Consider the following 24,054-nt stretch of genomic DNA (forward strand, 5'->3'; position numbering starts at 1 on the left):
GTATGGTTGTTTGTTTACGTGTGCCCTGCGATTGGCTGGCAACCAGTTCAGGGTGTACCCCGCCTCCTGCCCGATGATAGCTGGGATAGGCTCCAGCATGCCCGCGACCCTAGTGAGGAGAAACGCCTCAGAAAATGGATGGATGGATGGATGGACCATGGAACTGGAATATTTCAGTTTTCCACACTAGATCGTGAGGCAGCTCGCTCCCTTGTCACTTTACAACAAGGCAAGCGCAGGGTGTCAGATTACGCGATTGAGTTTCGCATTCTAGCAACTGAGAGTCGGTGGAATAATAGGACACTGCTCGATGCATTTGTCCAAGGACTATCCCCCGCCGTCAAGGATCATTTGGTCCCGCTAGGTCCTGTCGACCGACTTGGACACTCTCATCGCTCTCGCCGTAAAAATTGACAAGAGGCTTTTGGATCGCAAGCTGGACGGAGTTCAGCAGAGGGCTGCGTCACCACGCACTTGGAGGACGAGCCTCGGTGAACAGCAAAACCAAGGCAGATCCCATGTTGCCGGTCTCAATCTACTGGCTAGCGTCACCACGGATGAATCCATGCAACTGGGCAGGTTGTCTCTCCCCTGAGGAACGTCAACGCCAGCTAAGGGTAGGGCGGTGCTTCTACTACGGGGAGTTGGGTCATTCCGTTAGCAACTGTCACGTCAAGGTTGTCGGTGCTGATAGCAAGGGCACGGGAGCGTTGAGTCTAAATTTCATTAAGGAAGACCATACCCGGGTTCTTCCTAAAATGCTCCCCTGATCAAGAAATTCATACACCTGTATTAATTGACTCTGGTTCTGATGCAAACTTACTCAGCTCCCTCCTCGTTAGACGGATGCACCTTAGAACCTTTCAAATAAAACGCCACCGCAACACCAATGCTACAGAAGGCTGTTTTATGGGCAAGATCACTCACCGCACCCAAACACTCACATTGAATTTCCTGATTCTCACTCGGAACACATGAGTTTCCATGTTTTTGATGCCATGAATCCATCCATCCATTCATTTTCTGAGCCGCTTCTCCTCACTAGGGTCGCGGGAGTGCTGGAGCCTATCCCGGCTGTCATCAGGCAGGAGGCGGGGTACACCCTGAACTGGTTGCCAGCCAATCGCATGGCACATAGACACAAACAACCATTCGCACTCACAGTCATGCCTACGGGCAATTTAGAGTCTCCAATTAATGCATGTTTTTGGGATGTGGGAGGAAACCGGAGTGCCCGGAGAAAACCCACGCAGGCACGGGGAGAACATGCAAACTCCACACAGGCGGGGACGGGGATTGAACCCCGCACCTCAGAACTGTGAGGCTGACGCTCGAACCAGTGGGCCACCGTGCCGCCTGCCATGAATCATTACCTTATCTTAGGGAATCCATGGTTGAAATTACAAAAGCCCCTCATTGACTGGTACTCTGGTCAGGTTATGTCATGGGGCAGCAATTGCGCCCAGCCTCCTTGTGATGTTCAGGGCTATGTTTCAAATGACAATCCACAGACCCCATCTGGGGATCTTGATTTATCTCAAGTGCCCACCTGTTACCAGGACATTAAAGACGTTTTTTCCAAGTCCAAGGCCAAATCCCTTCCGCCCCACAGACTTTATGACTGTGCAGTTGACTAGCTGCCTGGAACCACACCCCCACGAGGGAGGTTATTCTCTCTTTCAGGGCCGGAAAACAAGGCTATGAAGGAGTATGTGGATGAATCACTGGCAGCTGGGATTATTCGCCCATCTTCATCCCCTGCGGGAGCCGGATTTTTTTTTTGTGGACAATCAGGACAAGACTCTGTGACCCTGTATCGATTACCGGGGTCTCAAACACATAACTGTGAAATTCAAGTACCCTCTTCCTCTCATCTTCACGATCTTTGAATATTTCTGGAGGGAGCCAAGGTTTTCAACAAACTAGACTTAAGAAATCCATATCATCTAGTCAGGATAAGGGAGGGGGATGAATGGAAAACAGCAACACACCAACGGGACATTACGAGTATTTGGTGATGACTTTTGAACTAACTAACACTCCAGCTGTGTTCCAGAACTTTGTGACATCTTGTGTGACATCTTGAATGTTGTGTACGTTTTTGTATATTTGGACGATATTTTGATATTCTCCCCGGATGAGGAGACTCACATCATTCATGTCCGTTCTGTGTTGCAGCAGTTACTTCAGAATGAACTATATGTCAAGGCTGAGAAATGCGAGTTCCACAAGGTTTCCGTTTCTTTTCTGGGGTTCGTGCTGGCTCCAGGTGAAATCAAAATGGACCCTTGCAAAGTTGATGCCTTGACTAACTGGCCCGCTCCCGCGTCACGCAAAGCTGTACAAAGGTTCTTCGTGTTCGCTAATTTCTACAGAAAGTTCATTATAAATTTCAGTTCGATAACCTCACCTTTGCATGATCTTACCTCACCACACAGACCTTTCGTATGGAACCCGCTTTGTCAGGCAGCTTTTCAGAAACTTAAATTGAGCTTTACCTCCGCTCCCATCCTCACTTTGCCAGATCTCAAACAGCAGTTTTGGGTAGAAGTCGATGCGCCTGATGCCGGTATAGGAGCAGTGCTCTCCCAGAAATGTCTATAGGATGGTAAATTACATCGTTGTGCTTATCTCTCCAAAAAACTGACCCCAGCCGAGAGAAATTATGACATTGGTGACCGTGAACTGCTGGCAGTCAAGGTGGCTTTGGTGGAGTGGAGGCACTGGCTAGAGGGGGCACTTACTTTGTTTTTAGAATGGACGTTATCCTACCGACCTGGTTCAGAAATGGTATGCCAGATGCTTTATCGCGCATTTTCTGTTCAGAGAATTCTTTGTCCAACCATAAAACCATTTTTCCCAAGTCATGTTTCGTTTCTGCTGTTGTTTGGGACATTGAGACTGCCGTAAAGGAGGCTCTGAAGAACACTCTTAGCCCTGAAAATTGCCCTGAAAACAGGCTTTATGTGGTTCCGACCTTAAGAGGAAGAGTCATCCACTGGGCTCACACTAACCGGACTGTATTTCACCCAGGCAATGCCAAGACTCAATCTGTGGTCGAACAGTGCTTTTGGTGGCACCAATGTTAGAAGGGAGTTTACCAATTATGTAAATGCTTGCCACGTATGTGCTGCTAAGTCCTCTCGTAAACGTCCTTCTGGGGAGTTGCCATGCCAATACCACAACGTCCTTGGTCAGACATCTCCATCGACTTTGTGACGGGATTACCGGCCTCGAAAGGAAATACCACCATTCTCACAGTCGTGAACAGGTTCTCTAAAATGGCCCACTGCATTGCACTCATGAAACTACCCTCAGCTAAAGACACTGCCGAGTTAATGATACACCAAGTGTTCAAGTTCCATGGTTTCCCCAAGAATGAGGTATCTCATGGGGGTCCCCAATTCATTTCGCAATTTTGGAAGGAGTTTTGCAATGTCATAGGTGCTACCGTCAGTCTGTCATCTGGGTTTCATCCTGAAACCAACACACAAACCAAATGGCTGAACCAGGACCTGGAGACTGGGCTCCGATTTCTCGCTTCACAGGAGCCACGATCCTGGTCTCAGAAACTGGTTTGGGTCGAATTCTCTCACAATTCCCTCCCCTCTGCATCCACTGGTCTATCGCCTTTTCACGTTGTGCATGGTTACCAACCATCTATGTTTCCTGCCATAGCCCCAGAGTCCATAGTTCCAGCAGCATTGACCTTGGTGAGACGCTGCAGGAGGACCTGGGAACGAGCCCGCCAGATGCTGCTGCGCCAGGGACGGTCCTACAAAACCGCTGCTGACCGTTGGAGGACACCTGCCCCAAACTACAAAGTGGGTCAGCTAGTTTGGCTCTCTACCAAACATATTCCACTCCGGGTGGAGTCCAGGAAGCTCGCTCCCCCCTGCCTTGGGCCACCGCCCAGCTCACACTGCATCCGACCCCTATGGCCCCTCCCACAGATGGTGAGCCCATGGGAAGGGGGACCCAGGTTACCCTTTCAGGCTGTAACCGGCCGGGCCCCATGAGTGCAGGCGCTCACCTGGCGCTCACCTTCGAGCCCCACCTCCTGGCCTGGCTCCAGATAGAGGCCCCGGTGACCCGCGTCCGGGCAAGGGAAAAAGTCTTCCTGAATTGTTTGTCATCATAGGGGTTTTTGGAGCTGTGCTTTGTCTGGTCCCTCACCTTGAACCTGTTCGCCATGGGTGACCCTGCCAGGGGCATAAAGCCCCAGACAATTTAGCTCCTAGGATCAGTGAGACACACAAACCCCTCCACCACGATAAGGTGACAGCTCAAAGAGGGGATACATGTTGTTATAATTTGGAAAAAAATATAAATTATAAATTGTAAACAAAATTATAAACAGTCTCTAAAATGACATTAGGATTATGCTAGTAATTGACCAACATTCACAAAAAAACAAAACAAAATTTTCTGTCTTCTCAGATTGTGCTGATGTATGAGCACCAACCACTAAATCTCCCGGCCTTCTTCCATTCACCATGCAGAGATGTTGCCAACCTGACTACCACTTTTAGCATTGTCACTAGTTGCTTTTGTGAAAATCTAGAGGGGTCGGGAAAGTTGCTAAATATAGTCACAATAAGCCAGTAAAGCCAATAAGTAGGCAAAATTATCATTGATACTCACCTTTTACGGTGGCTGTTCTTTTGCAATTATACAGTACTGCCAGTTCTCCGAATGCTGTTCCAGGACGCATCTCACTAAGTAGCTTGCCACTCTGGATGACTTCCAGCAAGCCAGCTGAAATGCAGAACATATATTTAGAGTATTTTATCATGTTGTACTTTTGGGTGATTCCGATAATATGCTAAATTCTCTTTTGTCTTTATGAGCATTGTTTATTAAACAGTTTCAACCAGTTATTAGATTTTTTTATTAATTAATTTAATTTATTAAATTACGAGGAAAGTCAAGTACCTAGAATAAATCCATGCAAGTATGGTGAGAATGAGCTAATATCATAAGTCTGTTATTGTCCAAATACAGTACTTGTGGACCAAACTGTAGAAAGGTCATATAATTGATATAGCATTTTCAAATAGTGACCTTTTGCAAATTCATGTGGATTAATTCTTCAGTCAGAAATATAACCTTTTGGGTCTCTAGCAGGTCCTTCAGGTAATCCTCCATTTGGAGCTGAACATGAGGTGTCCACAAATCTGAGGAAGTCCTCTTTATCTCCTAGTTCAAATTTCAAGGATCTGTTTATTTTTGGCTTTTTTTCTGCCTTAGAAAGAGGATGACATCCAACCAAGACTCAGTTGTAGTCCTGAAACTCAAGGTTGCCTCAGTCCATTTCATAATTCCTCTTATGACATTGGTGGGCAGAGGACAGATTCTTTGATCCATCCATCCATCCATATTCTACCACTTATCCGAGGTCAGTTAGCAGGGGCAGTAGCTTTAGCAGGGACACCCAGACTTCCCTCTACCCAGCTACTTCATCCATCTCTTCCGGGGGGATCAAGAGGCGTTCCCAGGCCAGCCGAAGGATGTAGTCTCTCCAGCGTGTCCTGGGTCGTCCCTGGGGTCTCCTCCCGATGGGACATGCCCGGAACACCTCATCAGGGAGGCGTCCAGGAGGCATCCGAATTAGATGCCCGAGCCACCTCATCTGGCTCCTCTCGATGTGGAGGAGCAGCGGCTCTACTCTTAGTTCCTTATGGATGACCGAGCTTCTCACCCTATCTCTAAAGGAGAGCCCGGACACCCTGCGGAGGAAACTCATTTCGGATGCTTGTATCAGGGATCTAGTTCTTTCTTGACCCACAGCTCGTGACCATAGGTGAGCGTAGGAACGTAGAATCGACCGGTGAATCGAGAGCTTCGCCTTTCGGCTTAACTCCTTCTTTACCACAACAGATCGATACAAAGTCCACATCACTGCAGAAACTGCACCAATCTGCCTGTCAATCTCCCGTTCCATTCTTCACTCACTTGTGAACAAGACCCCAAGATACTTGAACCCCTCCACTTGGGGCAGGATCTCATCCCGACCCAGATAGGGCACGCCACCCTTTTCCGACTGAGGACCATGGTCTCAGATTTGGAGGTGCTGATTCTCATCCCAACCGCTTCACACTCAGCTGTGAACTGCTCTCGTGAGAGTTGGCGGTCATGGCTTGATGAAGCCAACAGAACCACATCAAATGCAAAAAGCAGAGATGCAATACTGAGGCCACCAAACCTGACCCCCTCTACGCCTCGGCTGCGCTTAGAAATTCTGTCCATAAAAGTTATGAAAAGAATCGGTGACAAAGGGCAGCCTTGGCGGAGACCAACCCTCACCGGAAATGAGTCCAACTTACTGCCAGATATGCGGACCAAACTCTGACTCCGGTCATACAGGGACCGAACAGCCCGTATCGCTACCCCATACTCCCAAAGCACCCAACACAGGACCCCCTAAGGGACACGGTCGAACGCCTTCTCCAAGTCCACAAAACACATGTAGAATGGTTGGGCGAACTCCCATGCACCCTCGAGGACCCTACCAAGGGTGCAGAACTGGTCGACTGTTCCACGGCCAGGACGAAAACCACTCTGCTCCTCCTGAATCTGAGATTCAACTTCCCGACGGACCCTCCTCTCCAGCACCCCTGAATAGAACCTACCAGGGAGGCTGAAGAGTGTGTTCCCCCTGTAGTAAAAAGCAAAAAGGGGGACCACTACCCCAGTCTGCCAATCCAGAGGCACTGTCCCTGATATCCAGGCGATGTTGCAGAGGCGTATTAACCAAGACAGCCCTACAACATCCAGAGCCTTGAGGAATTCCGGGCGAAACTCATCCACCCCCGGGGCCCTGCCACCGAGGAGCTTTTTAACCACCTTGGTGACCTCAACCCCAGAGATAGGAGAGCCCGCCTCAGAGAACCCAGACTCTGCTCCCTCATGGGAAGGTGTGTCGGTGGCATTGAGGAGGTCTTCGAAGTATTCTCCCCACCGGCTCACAATGTCCCGAGTCGAGGTCAGCAGCACCACAGCCCCACTATACACAGTGTTAATAGTGCACTGCTTCCCCCTCCTGAGACGCCGGATGGTAGACCAGAATTTTCTCAAAGCGGTCCGGAAGTCTTTCTCCATGGCCTCACCGAACTCCTCCCATACCCGAGTTTTTGCTTCAGTGACAACCAAAGCTGCATTCCGCTTGGCCAGCCGGTACCCATAAGCTGCCTCAGGAGTCATACAGGCCAAAAAGGCTCGATAGGACTCCTTCTTCAGCTTGACGGCATCCCTCACTGTTGGTGTCCAACAACGGGTTCGGGCATTGCCGCCACGACAGGCACCAACCACCACAGCTCCGGTCGGCCGCCTCAGCAATGGAGGCGCGGAACATGGTTCACACGGACTCCATGTCCCCTGCCTCTTCTGGAACATGAGCAAAGTTCTGTCGGAGGTGGGAGTTGAAACTCCTTCTGACAGGGGATTCCGCCAGACGTTCCTAGCAGACCCTCACAATACGTTTGGGCCTGCCACATCGGACAGGCATCTTCCCCCACTATCGGAGCCAACTCACCACCAGGTGGTGATCAGTTGATAGCGCCACCCTTCTCTTCACCCGAGTGAACACATGGCCGCTAGTCCGATGACATGACAAAGTCGATCATCGAACTGCGACCTAGGATGTCCTGGTGTCAAGTCCACGTGTGGACAACCTTATGCTTGAACATATTGTTCGTTATGGACAATCTGTGATGAGCACAGAGGTCCAATAACAGAACACCGCTCGGGTTCTGATCGGGGGTGGGGGTGGGTGGTGGTGTGGGGTGTTCCTCCCAGTCACGCCCTTCCAGGTCTCACTGTCATTGCCCATGTGAGCATTGAAGTCCCCCAGCGGGAGCGCTCTCCAGCCCCCCCTCCAAGGACTCCAAAAAGGGTGGGTACTCTAAACTGCTGTTTGGTGTATAGGCACAAACAACAGTCAGGACCCGTCCCCCCACCCGAAGGCGGAGGGAGGCTACAATCTCGTCCACCGGGGTGAACCCCAACGTACAGGCGCCGAGCCGGGGAGCAATAAGTATACCCGCACCTGCTCAGCGCCTCTCCAGAGTGGAAGAGAGTCCAACCCCTCTCGAGAGGACTGGTACCAGAGCCCAAGCCGTGTGTGGAGGCGAGTCCGACTATATCTATTTGGAACTTCTCGACCTCACACACCAGCTCGGGCTCCTTCCCTGCCAGAGAGGTGACATTCCACGTCCCTAGAGCCAGCTTCTGTAGCCGGGGATCGGATTGCCAAGGTCCCCACCTTCGACTACAGCCCAGCTCACACTACGCCCGACCACCATTGGCCCCTCCCACAGGTGGTGAGCCCATGGGAAGAGATTCTTTGATACTATAGAAAAAATATTTTTTATTTGGGTGATCTTTGAGTCTGCAGGATTGTCAGGTGCCATATTCCTGGTTCGCAATGCCACATCAAAAGGTCCCCTCAGGCAGGGACCAAGGTTACATTCTGCTGGGGAAACACCTGTGGAATCCTGGCCTGCAAAGTTGATGGCAAACCTGAACTCTGGTGTTTCTCCCAATGTTTGTGTTGGTTTCCAACATCAAGTGCGATTATGGTTTTTAAGGTGCGGTGTAGTCGCTTTGTCAGATTAGTTTGTAGGTCACAGACCAATGTTAATTTGTGTCCTACATTCCCGATTCTGCACACTGCTTGAAATAAATAAATTTAGTTCCACCCACTGAGAGTAGTTTACAAAAACAGAAATAGACATTGTGTTTGGCGCTCTTGGGAGTTAAGCCCATCAAATCTACTCTTAATGTTTCCCAGGGATGGTGTGTTTTGGTGTGCTGCAGCTTTGGAGCCAGTTTCTGGTTTTCGGGTTTGGAAAGTTGGCAGGTTTGACAGTTTTTTAATGTGTTTTCGAACCTCCTAACTTAGTTTTGGGCAGTAGACAAGATGTAGTCTTATGTACATTTTCAGGCTGGCATGATGTCCAGAGACGAGATCTTGGTGGAAATATGCCGGTAGTTATGTTGTGTTGGTCGGCGGTTTTCTAAGAGAGTGACAAGGTGGAAAAGGAGATTCTACATAATTGTGTATTTCGTGTGTGAATCAAGGACCACATCTCCATTTTTGATAAAGGTCCTGAGATTCAGGGTTTTCCTGGTGAACCCTAATTAGGGATGGATATCGTTAAGCCTTTACCAATACTACTACTCATAACTATACTGCTTATCGGTCCGATACTTTCCAGGTATTCTTATTGGTCCTTTTTTTTTTTTTTTAAACACTGCTTTATTTTCTTAAATATGTGCACACACATTCAATATCAGAAAATTTGTTTTATGACTTCATGAAAGCAAATATCAAATACTTTGACTGTACTTAGTAATATTCTGCAAAGTGATTTAATTTCACCAAACTATTCTGTTCGGATACTTACTAGGTACTGGGTATATTTTGCCCAAGTATCTCTTTGTTCTTTATACAGGTAAAAGACTGGCCAAAAACATACAGTATATAAAGTTGACAGCATGGGCTTTTTTTTTTAAATTGAGAGCTACTTCTTGGGCGCTGATTAATGTGAAGGGCTACGAGTTTACCTTTAATTACGTTATTATTAATAATTAATGATATTCATCAATGTGAAAATACGGATCATGTTAATGATTTCTGACAATAATGATCTACAATGATTTAACAAGGTAGGAAACATAAATATCAATATCTGTAAAGTGTTTCTACTTTCAAATGATCACTTCTACAATATTCTACAATGTCTCATCACTGGTGAGCTGTTTTTAGAAAAACTAGGCCTGTGAGCTACAGTATTCACGTGGTCTTTGGGAGCGACCTTTTTGGTGAACCTTTGTATAATGTCAACTGACCTGCTAAAACATAGAGATCGTTTCCAGATTCCCCCTCCTGGATGACGAGCTGTCCTTTACTGTACACTTTCTCATACATACAGTCAACCATCTCCCTCATGTGCTGTGGCTCCAATCTCTTAAGGAAGTCATTGTTTGTGATGGCGTCATTCATTAGCTTTTTAATTCTGAAATGGAAAGAAGATATTTAGGTTGTAAAGGACACTTTGGCAGTAAGCCGAAAACACGACACTAAGACATGAGCCTGTGTCACGTTCGAAATGGCTGAACCACGACACGCCCCATCGAACCCATCCTAGAATTTGTGCCTCTGATCCAGATAGGAGGAGCCATAAGAGCTCAGAGTATAACCAACATTATAATAATAATAATAATAATAATAGTAATATAAAGTTCATTTTAAAAAGCCTAAGCCAAGATTGAAGGTCAATTTCGTCAGCAAGCCTACTCCAAATGCGTTTCACTCAACTACTTTTTCTGGTGACTCTCTGGTTTTTCATTTGACCAGAGTGAGCAAAACTGTGCCTACCGCTATTGCTAGTTTTGTTCAACGAAGTGGGACATGAAAGAAAACACAGGCACAGTTTACTGTGACAAATCTATTTTATTTATTAATAAATTATATAGAGCCAGCTTCTGTAGCCGGGGATCGGATCGCCAAGGTCCCTGCCTTCGGCCACCGCCCAGCTCACACTGCACCAGGCCCCTATGGCCCCTCCCACAGGTGGTGGCCCATGGGAAGGGGGACCCACGTTACCCTTTCAGGCTGTACCCGGCCGGGCTCCATGGGTGCAGGCCCGGCCACCAGGCACTCGCCTTCGAGCCCCACCTCGAGGCCTGGCTCCAGAGAGGGGCCCCGGTCACCCGCAATACGGGCAAGGGAAAACGTCTTCCTGAATTTTTCATCTTCATAGAGGTTTTTGGCTTCGAGGAAATTCTGGTCCACCATCCGTCGTCTCAGGAGGTGGAAGCAGTGCACCATCAACACTGTGTACAGTGAGGATGGGGCGCTGTTGACCTCGACTCGGGACATTGTGAGTCGGTGGCGAGAATACTTTGAAGACCTCCTCAATGCCTTCTCATGAGGAAACAGAGTCTGGGGTCTCTGAGGAAGGCTCTCCTATCTCTGGGGTTGAGGTCACCGAGGTGGTTAAAAAGCTCCTCGGTGGCAAGCCCCCTGGGGTGGAGGAGATTCGCCCAGAGTACATAAAAAGGCTCTGGATGTTGTGGGGCTGTCCTGGTTGACACGCCTCTGCAACATTGCGTGGACATCGGGAACAGTGCTTCTGGATTGGCAGTCTGGGGTGGTGGTCTCCCTTTTTAAGAAAGGGGACCGGAGGATGTGTTCCAATTACAGGGGGATCACACTCCTCAGCCTCCCTGGTAAGGTCTATTCAGTGGTGGTGGAGAGCAGGGTCCGTCGGGAAGTCGAATCTCAGATTCAGGAGGAGAAGTGTGGTTTTCGTCCTGGCCGTGGAACAGTGGACCAGCTCTACACCCTCGGCAGGGTCCTCGAGGGTGCATGTGAGTTCGCCCAACCAGTCTTCATGTGTTTTGTGGACTTGGAGAAGGTGTTCGGGGAGTCCTGTGGGGGGAGCTTCGGGAGTATGGTGTACCAAACCCCCTGATATGGGCTGTTCGGTTCCTGTACGACCGGAGTCAGAGTTTGGTCCGCATTGCTGGCAGTAAGTCGGACTCGTTTCCGGTGAGGGTTGGACTCCGCCAAGGGTGCCCTTTGTCACCGATTCTGTTCATAACTTTTATGGAAAGAATTTCGAGGCGCAACCGAGGCGTACAGGGGGTCCGGTTTGGTTACCTCAGTATTGCATCTCTACTTTTTGCAGATGATGTGGTTCTGTTGGCTTCATCAAGCCGTGATCTCCAACTCTCATTGGAGCGGTTCGCAGCCGAGTGTGAAGCGGCTGGGATGAGAATCAGCACCTCCAAATCGAAGACCATGGTCCTCAGTCGGAAAAGGTTGGCATGCCCTCTCCAGGTTAGGGATGAGCTCCTGCCCCAAGTGGAGGAGTTCAAGTATCTTGGGGTCTTGTTCACGAGTGAGGGAAGAATGGAACGAGAGATTGACAGGCGAGTCGGTGCAGCATCTGCAGTGATGTGGATTTTGTATCAGTCCGTTGTGGTAAAGCTCTCAATTTACTGGTCGATCTACGTTCCTACAAACACCTATGGTCACGAGCTGTGGGTCGGTCATCCGGGAGGATCTCAGAGTCGAGCCGCTTCTACTCCACAATGAGAGGAGCCAGATGAGGTGGCTAGGGCATCTGATTCGGATGCCTGGTGAGGTGTTTCGGGCACGTCCCACCAGGAGGAGACCCCGGGGACGACCCAGGACTCGCTGGAGAGACTATGTCTCTTGGCTGGCCTGTGAACGCCTCGGTATCCCCCCCGGAAGAGCTGGATGAAGTGGGTGGGGAGAAGGAAAGTCTGGCCTTCCCTGCTAAAGCTACTGCCCCTGCGACCCGACCTCAGATAAGCGGTAGAAAATGGATGGATGGATGGAATAAATTGTCTATATTATAACTAAAGTATTCATATAAATATTACTAATAATGTATATTTGTAATAATTTTTAATGTATCAAAATAATTTTTGAATAAATTAATAAAATACATCAGCGATGGGCAACTTAAATGATGGCTGGGGCCACAATTTTTTTTTTCCAGCATGCCCGCGACCCTAGTGTGGATAAGCGGAATGGAAGATGAATGAATAAACCACAACAAAACTGAGATCATTGTTTTTGGCAATAAAGAAAAGAGGATAGCTGTTAGTAAATAGTCACTCGCTTTAAAAAGCGAGTGACCAAGTCCGAAACCTTGGTGTTCTGATAGATTCCGACCTGACTTTCAACAGTCATATCAAATCAATTTGTAAAACTGCCTTCTACCATCTGAATAACATGTCCAGAGTGAAGGCTTGCATGTGTCAAGCAGACCAGGAGAAGCTCATCCATGCTTTTATCTCAAGTAGACTTGCTTATTGTTGTGGTCTTCTGACTGGACTCCCCAAAAAGAGCATTAAGCAGCTGCAGCTCATTCAGAATGCTGCAGCTCGGGTTCTGACCAGAACAAAGAGGTCAGAGCATATTATTCCTATTCTAATGTCTTTACACTGGCTTCCAGTCAGCTTTAGAATAGATTTTCAAGTTCTGCTACTGGTTTATAAATCACTAAACGGTTTAGGTCCTGAATACATGAAAGAAATGCTTATGGAATATAAACCCAGTAGGGCTCTGAGATCGACAGACTCAGGTCAAATAGTGGATCACAGAGTCCACAGCAAACATGACGAAGCAGCATTTAGCTATTATGCTGCACACGAATGGAATAAGTTGCCAACAGAAGTGACTTCAGCCCCAACTGTGCATGTTTTTAGGTCCAGGTAAAAACTCTTCTTTTTTCCCATGCTTTTTAGAGCATTTCCACTTTTAAATATTTCTTGAACCGTACGCTGGTATAATTGTATTTTAAATTTTTTTTATTTTTGTTTTAAATGTTTATAAACTTGTATTTCCTTTGTTTTTAAATGCTTTTAATCATGTAAACCACATTGTGTACGAAATGCGCTATATAAATAAATTTGCTTTGCTTTGCTTTGCTAATTACAACCACTACAGTCATTGTAATGGCACAATAGTGAGTTGTATAGTTAATCATTTGTTTTTACTGTATTTGTTGATGTGCCAACAAATGTTCTAGAGCACAGTAGGCACACACCTTTATTTATTGATGGCCCTCCAAATATCCATTCAGCCATAAGCAGAGTATCCTGAATACATTACTTTTATTGGATTTATTTCATACAGAGTAAAAAAACAAACACGCTCTCCTTAAAGTGGAGGTGGGGGGTCTGTACGTCACGACCACACACTACCTGCCCCATAAGACATTTTTAAGTTTAAAGTGTGCTTTATTTTTTTTTCAGCAGTCTGTTACAACAGCTCTGTTACTTTCTCCCACGTCGTCCGTGGTATTTTGGCGAAAAAGACTGGAACTAGGAGTTTTGGGAAACATAGCGTGTGAGCTGGAGCCTATGCAGGCTGACTGTGGGTGAGAGAAGGGGTACACACCAGATTGATTGCCAGCCTATCACATTCAGACATTTGTCAAATTGAGTGCACGTATTGAAAATCCATGCAAAAACAGGGAGACCATGTAAACCCCTTCACAGGAAGGGCAACACATTGTGTTCCAGGTGATTTTGTTGTTTTTACAAACACTATATTGTCCATAGTTTTTCTTGTTATTCAGGTAATCACGTGAGTTTGTGTGTGTGTGTGTGTGTGTGTGTGTGTGTGTGTGTGTGCGTGCGTGCGTGCGTGTGTGCACTTGTTCATTACCACATCAGACAGATGATGCGCGAGAGAGATGAAAAAGAAGCTGTTGAATGGATCGCGATGTTGCGGGCAAGCAAAATAACAAATGACTCGGCCTCTGCATTTAAAATCCTGTAGCCTTTTGTTCCTCTCTGTGTCTCCCTATTATATAGCCATGATAATGCTGCCTTTCAGATCTTGATAAGCAGAGTAGGTGAGGGTGCTTGGATCTTTTCATCAGACTGGCAAAGATATTCTGTTTGGGTTATTGAAGCGCAAGTATAAAATGTATGTATTTATGACCACGATTGCCCAATGATGATCAACTGCGGAGGACGGAGACAAATAACTTTGTTCTTAAAAGCTCAGGGAATCAGTTAAACCTTTTCCCTCCAAGGAACGGTGATTTGTTTTCTACTGAACAGTGCATGCTGTATCTTTCAACTTACTCTGAATCTTTGTGTATGGGCTTCACCATGGAAATGTGAGTAGGTCTGAGCCACCCGCAGAAGTTTTCTGAAGTAGGTTCAGCAGAGACACCTTCCTTCGCTTTAAGCCTTTGGTGGACCTCCACGGCGACCTTGTGGAAACGACTGGGACCTTGATTGATGACACTGAAGCGCCGGTGGCACAGTCCTTTTGGTGCACACCCCAAGCTGTTGTTGTACCCTATAGCATCCTGCAGTTTGTCAATCTGGGAGACCTTTGCATCGAGCTCCCTCCGCAGATGCTGCAACTGAAGTTCTTGAGCTTCTAACACTTGGTCCCTCTGTGCCAGCTCCAGTTCCAAATAGTCTATACGCATCCTGAGATTGAGAAATTTGGATTACTGGGTGCAATGCACATAGTTTCGCTTTACTGCAAGAAGGTACTGCAACACAGTGGGTCCTTGAGATACGAGTCGAATTGGTTTCGTGATCATGCTCACAAATCAAAATACTCATTATCTTTTCCCACTGCAAAAGCCATTTCCACCCCCCCCCCCCAAAAAAACAAACACAAATTGTTGTAATGTAACTCCTCACAGCTCATCAGTAGTAATACTCGTCGTTCCACACAGAAGAAAATAACTATAGGACTGAGTTCTGCTCTAGTGTCTGTCTACATGTGTTACTGCACCATTTGTGTTCAACCCTTTGCTTATAAAGGGTAAAAGTACCGCAACATAGATGCGTTAGCATTAAGCTAGTGGCCTGAAAAGTTAAGATATGTGGTTGTTTTAAATCAGGTGTCATTCTATTTTGTTTTATTTTTAGTTTGACAGTAAACTTCAACTCTTATCTCAATAGCAACGGTTATTTGGAGAATCCTTTTGAATTAGTGGCGAGTTCACCCATTCAAGAAATGAGGGGAAAAAAATCACGAAGAAAAGATTGAACCATACCTTTACAAGGCTGTGAACGCAAAGTTTGACTCTTTTCATTGTCATGACTTTTCGACTGTTATGGTACACATTTTACACAATTACAATATCTGGCAAAATGGATAACAATTGGCTTGACTTACCTCAAGATGTCCAATTCCAGACCTGGGGGGTCTGTGTGGTTGGAGGCCAGGCAGGTTTTCTTCTCAGCCCGTGGGGGCTTTATTGAACCGTTGCCCATGTCCAGACATTGGCCTGCTACCATAGGAATTGCTCTCAGAGCATTTTGAAAGTGAAGTATGTTTGAGATGCTCTGCGACAGGATGCGCCCGATGTGTCTGTTTTTAATGCTAAAAATGTACTATAATAAAAAAAAAAAAAAAAAAAGGAGACAGAAAAGCACCCTCGAATAGTTTTTTTTCAATTATATAAGACATACATAATGATGTAATGCTACGACGCTGGTGTCAGGTGGAAACCTCTTATCGCCAAAACCATCACCTTTCAAAAAAAAAAAACCCCAAAGAAATGGCATATTTGTTGAGCCATTAACGTTGCTTTTCAACATTGTATAATTGGTCATTAATTTGTGAAAATAACAGACCACAGGGGGACTGACCAGTAGCACAGATCTGTGAGAATAAATACGAAATCGATCGAATTTGGACAGGAAGTTTCGGTAGTGTGTCACTGAAAAAGACTAAACTATTCTGTATAAACAAAATGAATACATGCAAATGGTACAAATGCTCTACTCTTATCCAACATAGCATCACAAGTTTGTTTATTTTCTGAAAAGGAATGAATCCATTTGTCTCGTCGAGTGATTGCGTCGACATATTTAAGAAATGGACAAATTATTTTAGCATTTACCTGAATCCATAATCCATAATCCGTGTTCCCTCAAGACATCTCCACACAACTGCATCTTCTCTTTCTGTCGCCCATGAGCACAATGCCACTGTTTGCTGGGAGGAGGAACCTTTTTTACATGCGAAGCCAAGGGTGCCTCTGATCAAATTGAAGTATCTGGCAGCCCCTGGTGGTCTTAAAATGTAGAGTAAACAGGGGGGGGGGTCATCTGTTTTCACAACCAATAACTTCACTCTACACTGTTTCCACTCCAGAAGCCTGTTGTGAAAAAATATGATACTGTCCTGCTTCTCTGAGGGTAAACTCACACTGGCCAAGTTCTATTGTGTTGTGCTTTGGCATGGTTATCCATTTCCTCGCCCCTTCCCTTCCCCTGCACTCATCCGTTCTTTTGCACGCAGTATTTAAAACACATCACCTCTGACGTACACACAGACGCAGCACACTCACAGGCACAAAATACATCATTTGGTGAATATATATATATATATTTTTTTTATTAATTATTATTATTCTCATTCAGTGACAGATTAGGAAAATCAGTTTTGGCATTGCGTGATGACAGCTGCCATTCGGCGTATTAAAAAAAAAGTACAAATAATGTTGGAAAAAAAAAAAGAAGAAAACATTAGTTTCAGACGCCACATTTATCTGCAGTGTACTCTCGAATGGATCAATAAAGGATCTTATCTCAGTTAAAACCACAACTGGTCATATTGAAATATTGATATGGACATATCTTGTCCATATTTGGACATTGTTCTCATCTGAAAACCACAGAATTATATCGCAATTCAATGTTTTTGATACCTGCACAAACCTAAATCATTTGGCAGATTTCAATTAACTGCATGGAAAAACTCTAATATCGTACTGTATGTATAAACCCCAATTCTAATGAAGTTGGGATGTTGCGTAAAATGTAAATAAAAACCGAATACAATGATTTGCAAATCCTTCTCAACCTATATTCAATTCGATACATTACAAAAACGATATTTAATGTTCAAACTGGTAAATTTTTCGTATCTTTTTTTTTCTTGCAGCTTTTCAGTCACTTTGAATTTGATGCCTGCAACACGTCCCCAAAAAGTTCAGGGTGCACTCCGCCTTCTGCCCCAGCGTATGCTGAGATAGGCGCCAGCACCCCCGTGACGCTAGTGAGGACAAGCGGTATGGAAAATGGATGGATGGATGGACAATGTGACACATATTTTCAATGTTAGACAGATCTGCACTGTTGGTAGTCCAGTCTAAGTACTCACACTCTTTTACTATGAAGCCACAATGCTGTACGTGCAAGAATGTGGTCTGGCATTGTGTTGCTGAAACAAGAAGGGATCTTTCTCAAAAAAAGACATTGCTTGGATGGCAGCATACAGTATGTTGCTCCAAAACCTGTATGTAACTTTCAGCATTAATGGTGCCTTCACAGATGTGTAAATTACCCATCCAATGAGCACTACCCCATCCCCCCTAAGCCCCCCCTTGCACCCCGTCGCCCCCTACCATCACAGACGCTGGCTTTTGAACCTTGGGCTGATACCAATCTGGATGGTCCTTTTCCTCTTTGGCCCAGAGAACACGATGTCCGTGATTTCCATAACCAATTTGAAATGTGGAATCATCAGACCACAGCACACGTTTCCACTTTGCGTCAGTCCATTTCAGTTAAGTGAGGGGCCAGAAAAACTGACGGCATCGTTTTGGGTGTTCTTGATCTATGGCTTTCGTTTTGCATGGTAGCGTTTTAACATGCATTTGTAGATGGAGCGACCAACTGTGTTAACTTACAATGGTTTTCTGAAGTGTTCCTGCTTTTTGGGACTGCGTTCCAGGGATCAAATTCAAAATGTGAATATATTAGCAACAAAACAATAACGTTCAACAGTTTGAACATTAAATATCTTTTCTTTATAGTGTGTTAAATTGAATATAGGTTTAAAAGGATTTACAAAATCATTGTATTCTTTTTATATTTACGTTTTACGCAATGTCCCAATTGCGTTGGAATTGGGGTTTGTATAATTGTACATATTATCAATAAAGTAAAAGAAAATAACATAAATACAGTTAGTTCCTCATAAAAGCTTACCAATTCCATGCAAAGTGTGTATAATGCCCCTCTTGTCCATATTTGGACATTGTTCTCATCTGAAAACCACAGAATTTCAAATCAATAAATACAAATCTCTATAGATTCTTGACGATTTCTACTTTCATCAATGTTTCTAGAAAACCCAATATACATCAAAACGGTTTGACAAAATAGATTTTGCGAAAACGTTATAATAACGTTAAAATATTTTCTGTCATTATTTTATTTTTTATTTTTTTTCAATGTTACATTATATAACAGTTGGAATAAGGTCTAGCAACTGTGACAAGCGAAAAAGCGAAACAAGACATTTCCTTGACATAATCTTGGTTACAGCAGGAAACCTAGCACTCTACTGTAATATCCACTTTATTAGACTGTGGATGTTTAAATTATATATCATCTTGAAAGTAAAATTAACAACTGCAACTCTGTTTCTTGCAAACAGTGAAATGTTTAAGTTTCCAAAATTCCTTTACTGTTAAAACAAGAAGTATTTTATGAATATTTTGTGTTACTTTTCAAAATGCCTCTGTCAATAGAAACAAGTAGGAACACTTTACATAAATTCTATGGCCTAATTTTTTTTTTTTAATTTTAGCTCTTTTATTTTTGATTAGAAAGCTTTCAATATATATCCTCAAACTGAAAACCGAGTCAAATAGTAATAATATAATCCAATAAATTGTATTTTACCATCAGTCACAGAAATGATATTTTTTGTTGAAAATACTCTATCATATTTGTCCATACATCTTCACACGAGCAGTTCATAGATTTTCCACTAATGCACAATAAATTGTAGAAAACACACACATTGAATTATTCGTGCAGTGTACATTCATAGCCAAAAATCAAGCCACTTTTCTTATGCTTCATTTCAGCTCAACGTGTTACAGTTTGCAAGGGTAAACCATGCATTTCCATAATTGGATATACAGTATGAAGTACAGCAAATTAATCCGATAAAAAAAAGAACAGCGTTTTTTTCTTCTTCTGTCCGCCCATATAAGGGCATCGCCCAGGGCACTATTCAAGACAGCACTGAGGACATGCTACATTTCTTCGTATGTATCTGTTGAATGCAAGGCTGGCATTTTTTTTTTTTTTTTTTTTTTTTTGATCGGAGGTGCCTTTAATAACGCATTCGTATTGATGCGGGGAAAAGTGAATCAGTCAATGAACTGCACTTTCCAAAATGAGCCAGGAAGATGTACGGTGCAATCAGCTGTTTTGGTACTTTTTTTTTTTACACGGAACTGAATAAACTGTACGCAGACAGATAGGTCCAGATGCATTTATTATTGTGCATATTCATAGTTTCATTAAAGAGGTTCCGCAACAATAGGGCACGTGCCAGTTCATCCAAAGTACCCTTTTTTTTTTTTCTTGTTTAAATTTACATTTGTAAAATTCCTTCTCAATGCTGCCCAAGACTAAATAATGCAAAGGAATGGCGTATTCTTTAACGAGCATCAGTCGTGATCACAACCACAAATAGCGCTAGCTCTTCACTGTTTTTTTTTTTTTTTTTTTTTGCCATTGCAGTTGAGCAACTGCAAATTGACATTGGAAATAAATGCCGTCAATTCCGTTTTATTTTCTGCTTAAAATCCATTGCGGTGGTGGCAAATCGCTGACCAAATACTTCTGAATCTAACTGTTTGCATACAGTATTGCCAAAAACAAACAAACAAACAAACAAAACCACAAGATACTAAAAAAAACAAGGAACTACAAATCAAGACCAAAAATAAATGCTCTGAATCAGACCAAATATGAAACTATACAGAAAATATATACTCCATTAATTTCTTTCTCATACAAGTAAATAATTCATATCGTGTAGAACTACATCGTATGGACAGTAATATTAATTGGACGGCGTTGGACGAGACCGAAGGAAAATACAATTAAAATGCACATCCTAAATCTTATTAAACTTATTTAGGATATTTAGGATTATTTAGGATTATTTAGGAAGTGAGGGTGTGAGGAAGACCCTCTCATCAGTGACCTCTGACCTCACAAGCGTTTTTCTGGGTGAATCAAAGCATGTTCAGTTTTGGTGCGGGGCAATGACCAGGGGCCTCACGTACAAAGACTTGCGCGGATTGTCTACTGAAACATGGCGTAAACTCTAATCCACAAAACGTCAGACGCACAAAAATATCCAGATGTACGAATCTGTGCGTACGCGTGAATCCAAGCGCATTCCCTTCGTACATCCCAATCGACGGGGAAATGAGCGCACATGTTGGCGTAGCCGACCCCTCCCCGCGCAAGAAAACCCTCTTTGGCACGCTATCCGGCGGCGTTAACGACAAGCGGAAGAAGGGTGTATCGTGTGTCAAAGGACACAGACGCGGAGGATTCGTCCACCGTTCCTAGTCTCGCCGCCATCCCCAGCGTCTCCGACGCAATTACGCCCCCAACGACCGGCTGGGAGCGTAATTGCTTCATTTGAACGTACATCGGTAGCACATGATTGAAATGGCATTATTTACCGCCCCCCCCCCCCCCCCAAAAACAAAAACAAACAAAAAAACGTACGCCACATTTTTGTGCGGATGCAGTTTTTGTACAGGAGGCCCCAGGGTCACGAAATATTTTGAAAGCAAAACTGACCGAATATTTCTATTTTATATTTCAAAATGGATACATTGAAAGTTGTTGGTAGGTTTAAATCATATTTGATCAACGGAAGACTGAAACAACATTGGCCTATTTCACAAGGCAGCTGTCAATATTGACATAAGGAATGCTTTTGTCTACTAGCTTGTCAAAGAAACAAGACGTTGACATGTACAAGTGTGTGTCGGTCTCTGGCTGACATGTCGACACGGTTTTTGGTTTGATTTTTGCGTGTACACAAATGGAGCCACGTGGACTTGGACTCAAATCCCAACAAAATGTACTATTAGGCAAATTTTCGAGCAGCACTCATGTCTGCTCGTGGGATGTCTAACTAAAAACACTGAATTGCACACGCAACGCTACTTACTTTGAAAAGTCAATAACGCACACATTATAATGTATGTTTGTACTATTTACAGAGCTCGAATACGTTGATATATATGTACAGTCGTTTCGTTCATATTGTACAATACTCACAATTATAGCTTTGCGTTATGGAGCATGTCAACACTTGAATGGAAAATAATCACCGTTATCACATATGTGACCAGCCATGATGTGATGCTGCTTGCAAAACATATACTATTGTACCCACTCTTCCAAATATTATTATAGCTGCATTCATGGGCTTTTTTTATTTTATTTTATTTTTTTTATAGAAGGCAGTGAGTCAGATAACATGCAGAAGGAATCATCATTAGGCTCTCCCCTGTTCTTATGTTGTTGTTGTTGTTTTATCGGCATTTTACTGTATCTTGTCCTGTGAGCTGTTCCGCATTAATGTCACACCAAACACCGTCACGCGCATGTGCTAAAGCGCTCACGGCCTGTTTGGACTCGACGTTAAGCAGATCATCGCGGATCGTAGAACATACCCATCAACGGGGACGGTCTATATATTTGTGTGGCAGCGAAGGCTGTTCTATCCCGTCACCTTTTCGAGACAAACGATGGCCTCTAGCATTTGAGTTTGATTGAAATAATTTTGCTCACGACATTGACCGGAGCGTCAAACATCACTGGCTCTGTGTCGAGCCTCACAGTAAAATGTTGACATGGCAACGTCTGATAAAAACTCAAAAGATATCTCTGAACGCCTTCAGGTTCTTCCTGGTGGCTCCATGGGATATCCTCTGATGGTCTTACTTCTTAGCCAGTTGGAAGGGGTGTTGTCCCTAAAATATTGATGAAAACACATTAGTCAAACAATAAGACTTGTGTGGCATAAAAGGCTACAAGCTGCGTCCAGTGTAAAGTGCAAGTGCAGAGCTTTCGGCGAAAGAGAACTGCACTCGTTTGCTTGATCGCGTTACCTATAGACTAAAGCGATACTTTTCTACATGTTACAAGTTCCAACAATCTACATTCGCGAAAGCTTTCTCTCATGTATCTGCGTACGCACGATTTGCAACCATAAAAACCGCTGTTAGTGACATTTACATTCGATGGCCGCATTTTGGTATCAATCCAACTCAAGGAAATGACTGCAATTAGAAATTCCCTATTTGTGGGGAAAGTCATAAACACACACATACTTTACGACTGCTAAATAAAATTGATCGTATGAAAATATTGATATACTGTATATTTTCATGCACAATTGGTGGGAATGCATTGTATTGCTTTCATACGTAGAATAAGGTCAGACTTGTGTAAACATAAGACATGGTTGGACTGCACTGGGTTTTTCCTCAGAGAGCCGTTTACATTGTGAAATCATAAATGTTTAATCGCCTCATCATATTACATATATGCAACATTAAACGTTGTTATAAGAAAAGGTGATGCAACACAGCGGCAAACACGACCCTGTCCCAGCTTTTTTTTTTTTTTGGAACGTGTTGCAGCCATCAAATTCTAAGTTCATGATTAGTTGCTAAAAACAATCAAGTTGATCAGTTTGACCATTCACTCTCTTGTCTTTGTAGTTTATTCAATTCAATATAGGTTGAGCATGATTTGCAAATCATTGTCTTCTGTTTTTACTTCTGTTTAACACAACGTCCCAACTTCGTTGGAATTGGGCTTTGTAGATAAATATCGTTTATCGGCCACGTGACGCGGTGGGTCTGATTTGAACTTTGACACCTGCGTCAGCCACATGGTTCAACTGACCCAGTTTATTATAATTTTTGGGGGGGATTTTTATTGCCAAATGCAAGTCATTTCTGTGCAACAAGATAACCGACACACCTGTCGACCCATACAAAACATCCATGGTCATGATAGTGAAAGGGAGGGGTAGAGACCACGAACTTCGGAAAATGATGGTGGTTGGTTGTCAGTGGAACAATGCAGAGGTAACATGATGTTTGACACTCTGGGAGGAAGACTTAGGCCACATGAAAATAATATGTAAGTTTCATGTTGCGACTTTTGGTTTGTCCCAACACGGGTCGCCGCCAGCGAGTCACACGCATGATTCGATTGGCAAGGTTTTATGGCGGATGCCCTTCTTCACACATACCAGCCATTTTTTTTTTTTTTTTTTTTTTATCCAGGCTTAGCAATTGAAGGGGCTGTGCATGAAACAAACCCGCACTATCTAGACGAAGGGCAAAAGCGTATACCACTACACTAAAAGAAAGTTTGTTTGATTACTTACTGATGTTTCGTTGCCAGCATGGGGTGGTGCGTGTGTGTGCACTTGGATTGTTTCAGGTACTCAGCAAATGTGAGCACAGTCGTGGCAAATATTGGTCAGGATCTAGCTAGTGGTGTCAAACACATTCATGCTGTGGGCCACATTGTTGGCACGGTTTCCCTCGGCGGGCCATTAGAACTGTGAAACCAAATACTGTCAACGTTTCATCGCCTCATCATAGTAGTAGACAAATAAATAGACACAACAAATTTGGATCTCTAGTTTTTACAGTCATAAGTCAAGGATAACTG

General features: G+C 44.3%; 1 protein-coding gene across 6 annotated transcripts in view; it reads right to left on the reverse strand.

Moving 5' to 3' along the window:
* The window catches only part of LOC133409600 (cGMP-dependent protein kinase 2), a 62,235-nt gene extending 45,742 nt beyond the window's left edge, over positions 1-16,493 (reverse strand). For 3 of the 6 annotated variants that reach the window (XM_061689839.1, XM_061689841.1, XM_061689843.1), the window contains exons 1-5: positions 16,425-16,485; positions 15,695-15,889; positions 14,638-14,994; positions 9,853-10,019; positions 4,645-4,758 (exon numbers count right to left, since the gene is read on the reverse strand). In XM_061689839.1, the coding sequence (XP_061545823.1) occupies positions 4,645-4,758; positions 9,853-10,019; positions 14,638-14,994; positions 15,695-15,889; positions 16,425-16,441 (850 nt within the window). In that variant the 5' untranslated portion in view covers positions 16,442-16,485. Of the gene's footprint in view, positions 1-4,644; positions 4,759-9,852; positions 10,020-14,637; positions 14,995-15,694; positions 15,913-16,424 lie in introns of all 6 variants that reach the window. The other 3 variants (XM_061689840.1, XM_061689842.1, XM_061689844.1) reach the window with 3 other exon arrangements.
* Between the last annotated feature and the right edge of the window lie 7,561 nt (positions 16,494-24,054).

Source organism: Phycodurus eques, chromosome 11 (genome assembly GCF_024500275.1).
Source record: "Phycodurus eques isolate BA_2022a chromosome 11, UOR_Pequ_1.1, whole genome shotgun sequence".
Classification (NCBI taxonomy): domain Eukaryota; kingdom Metazoa; phylum Chordata; class Actinopteri; order Syngnathiformes; family Syngnathidae; genus Phycodurus; species Phycodurus eques.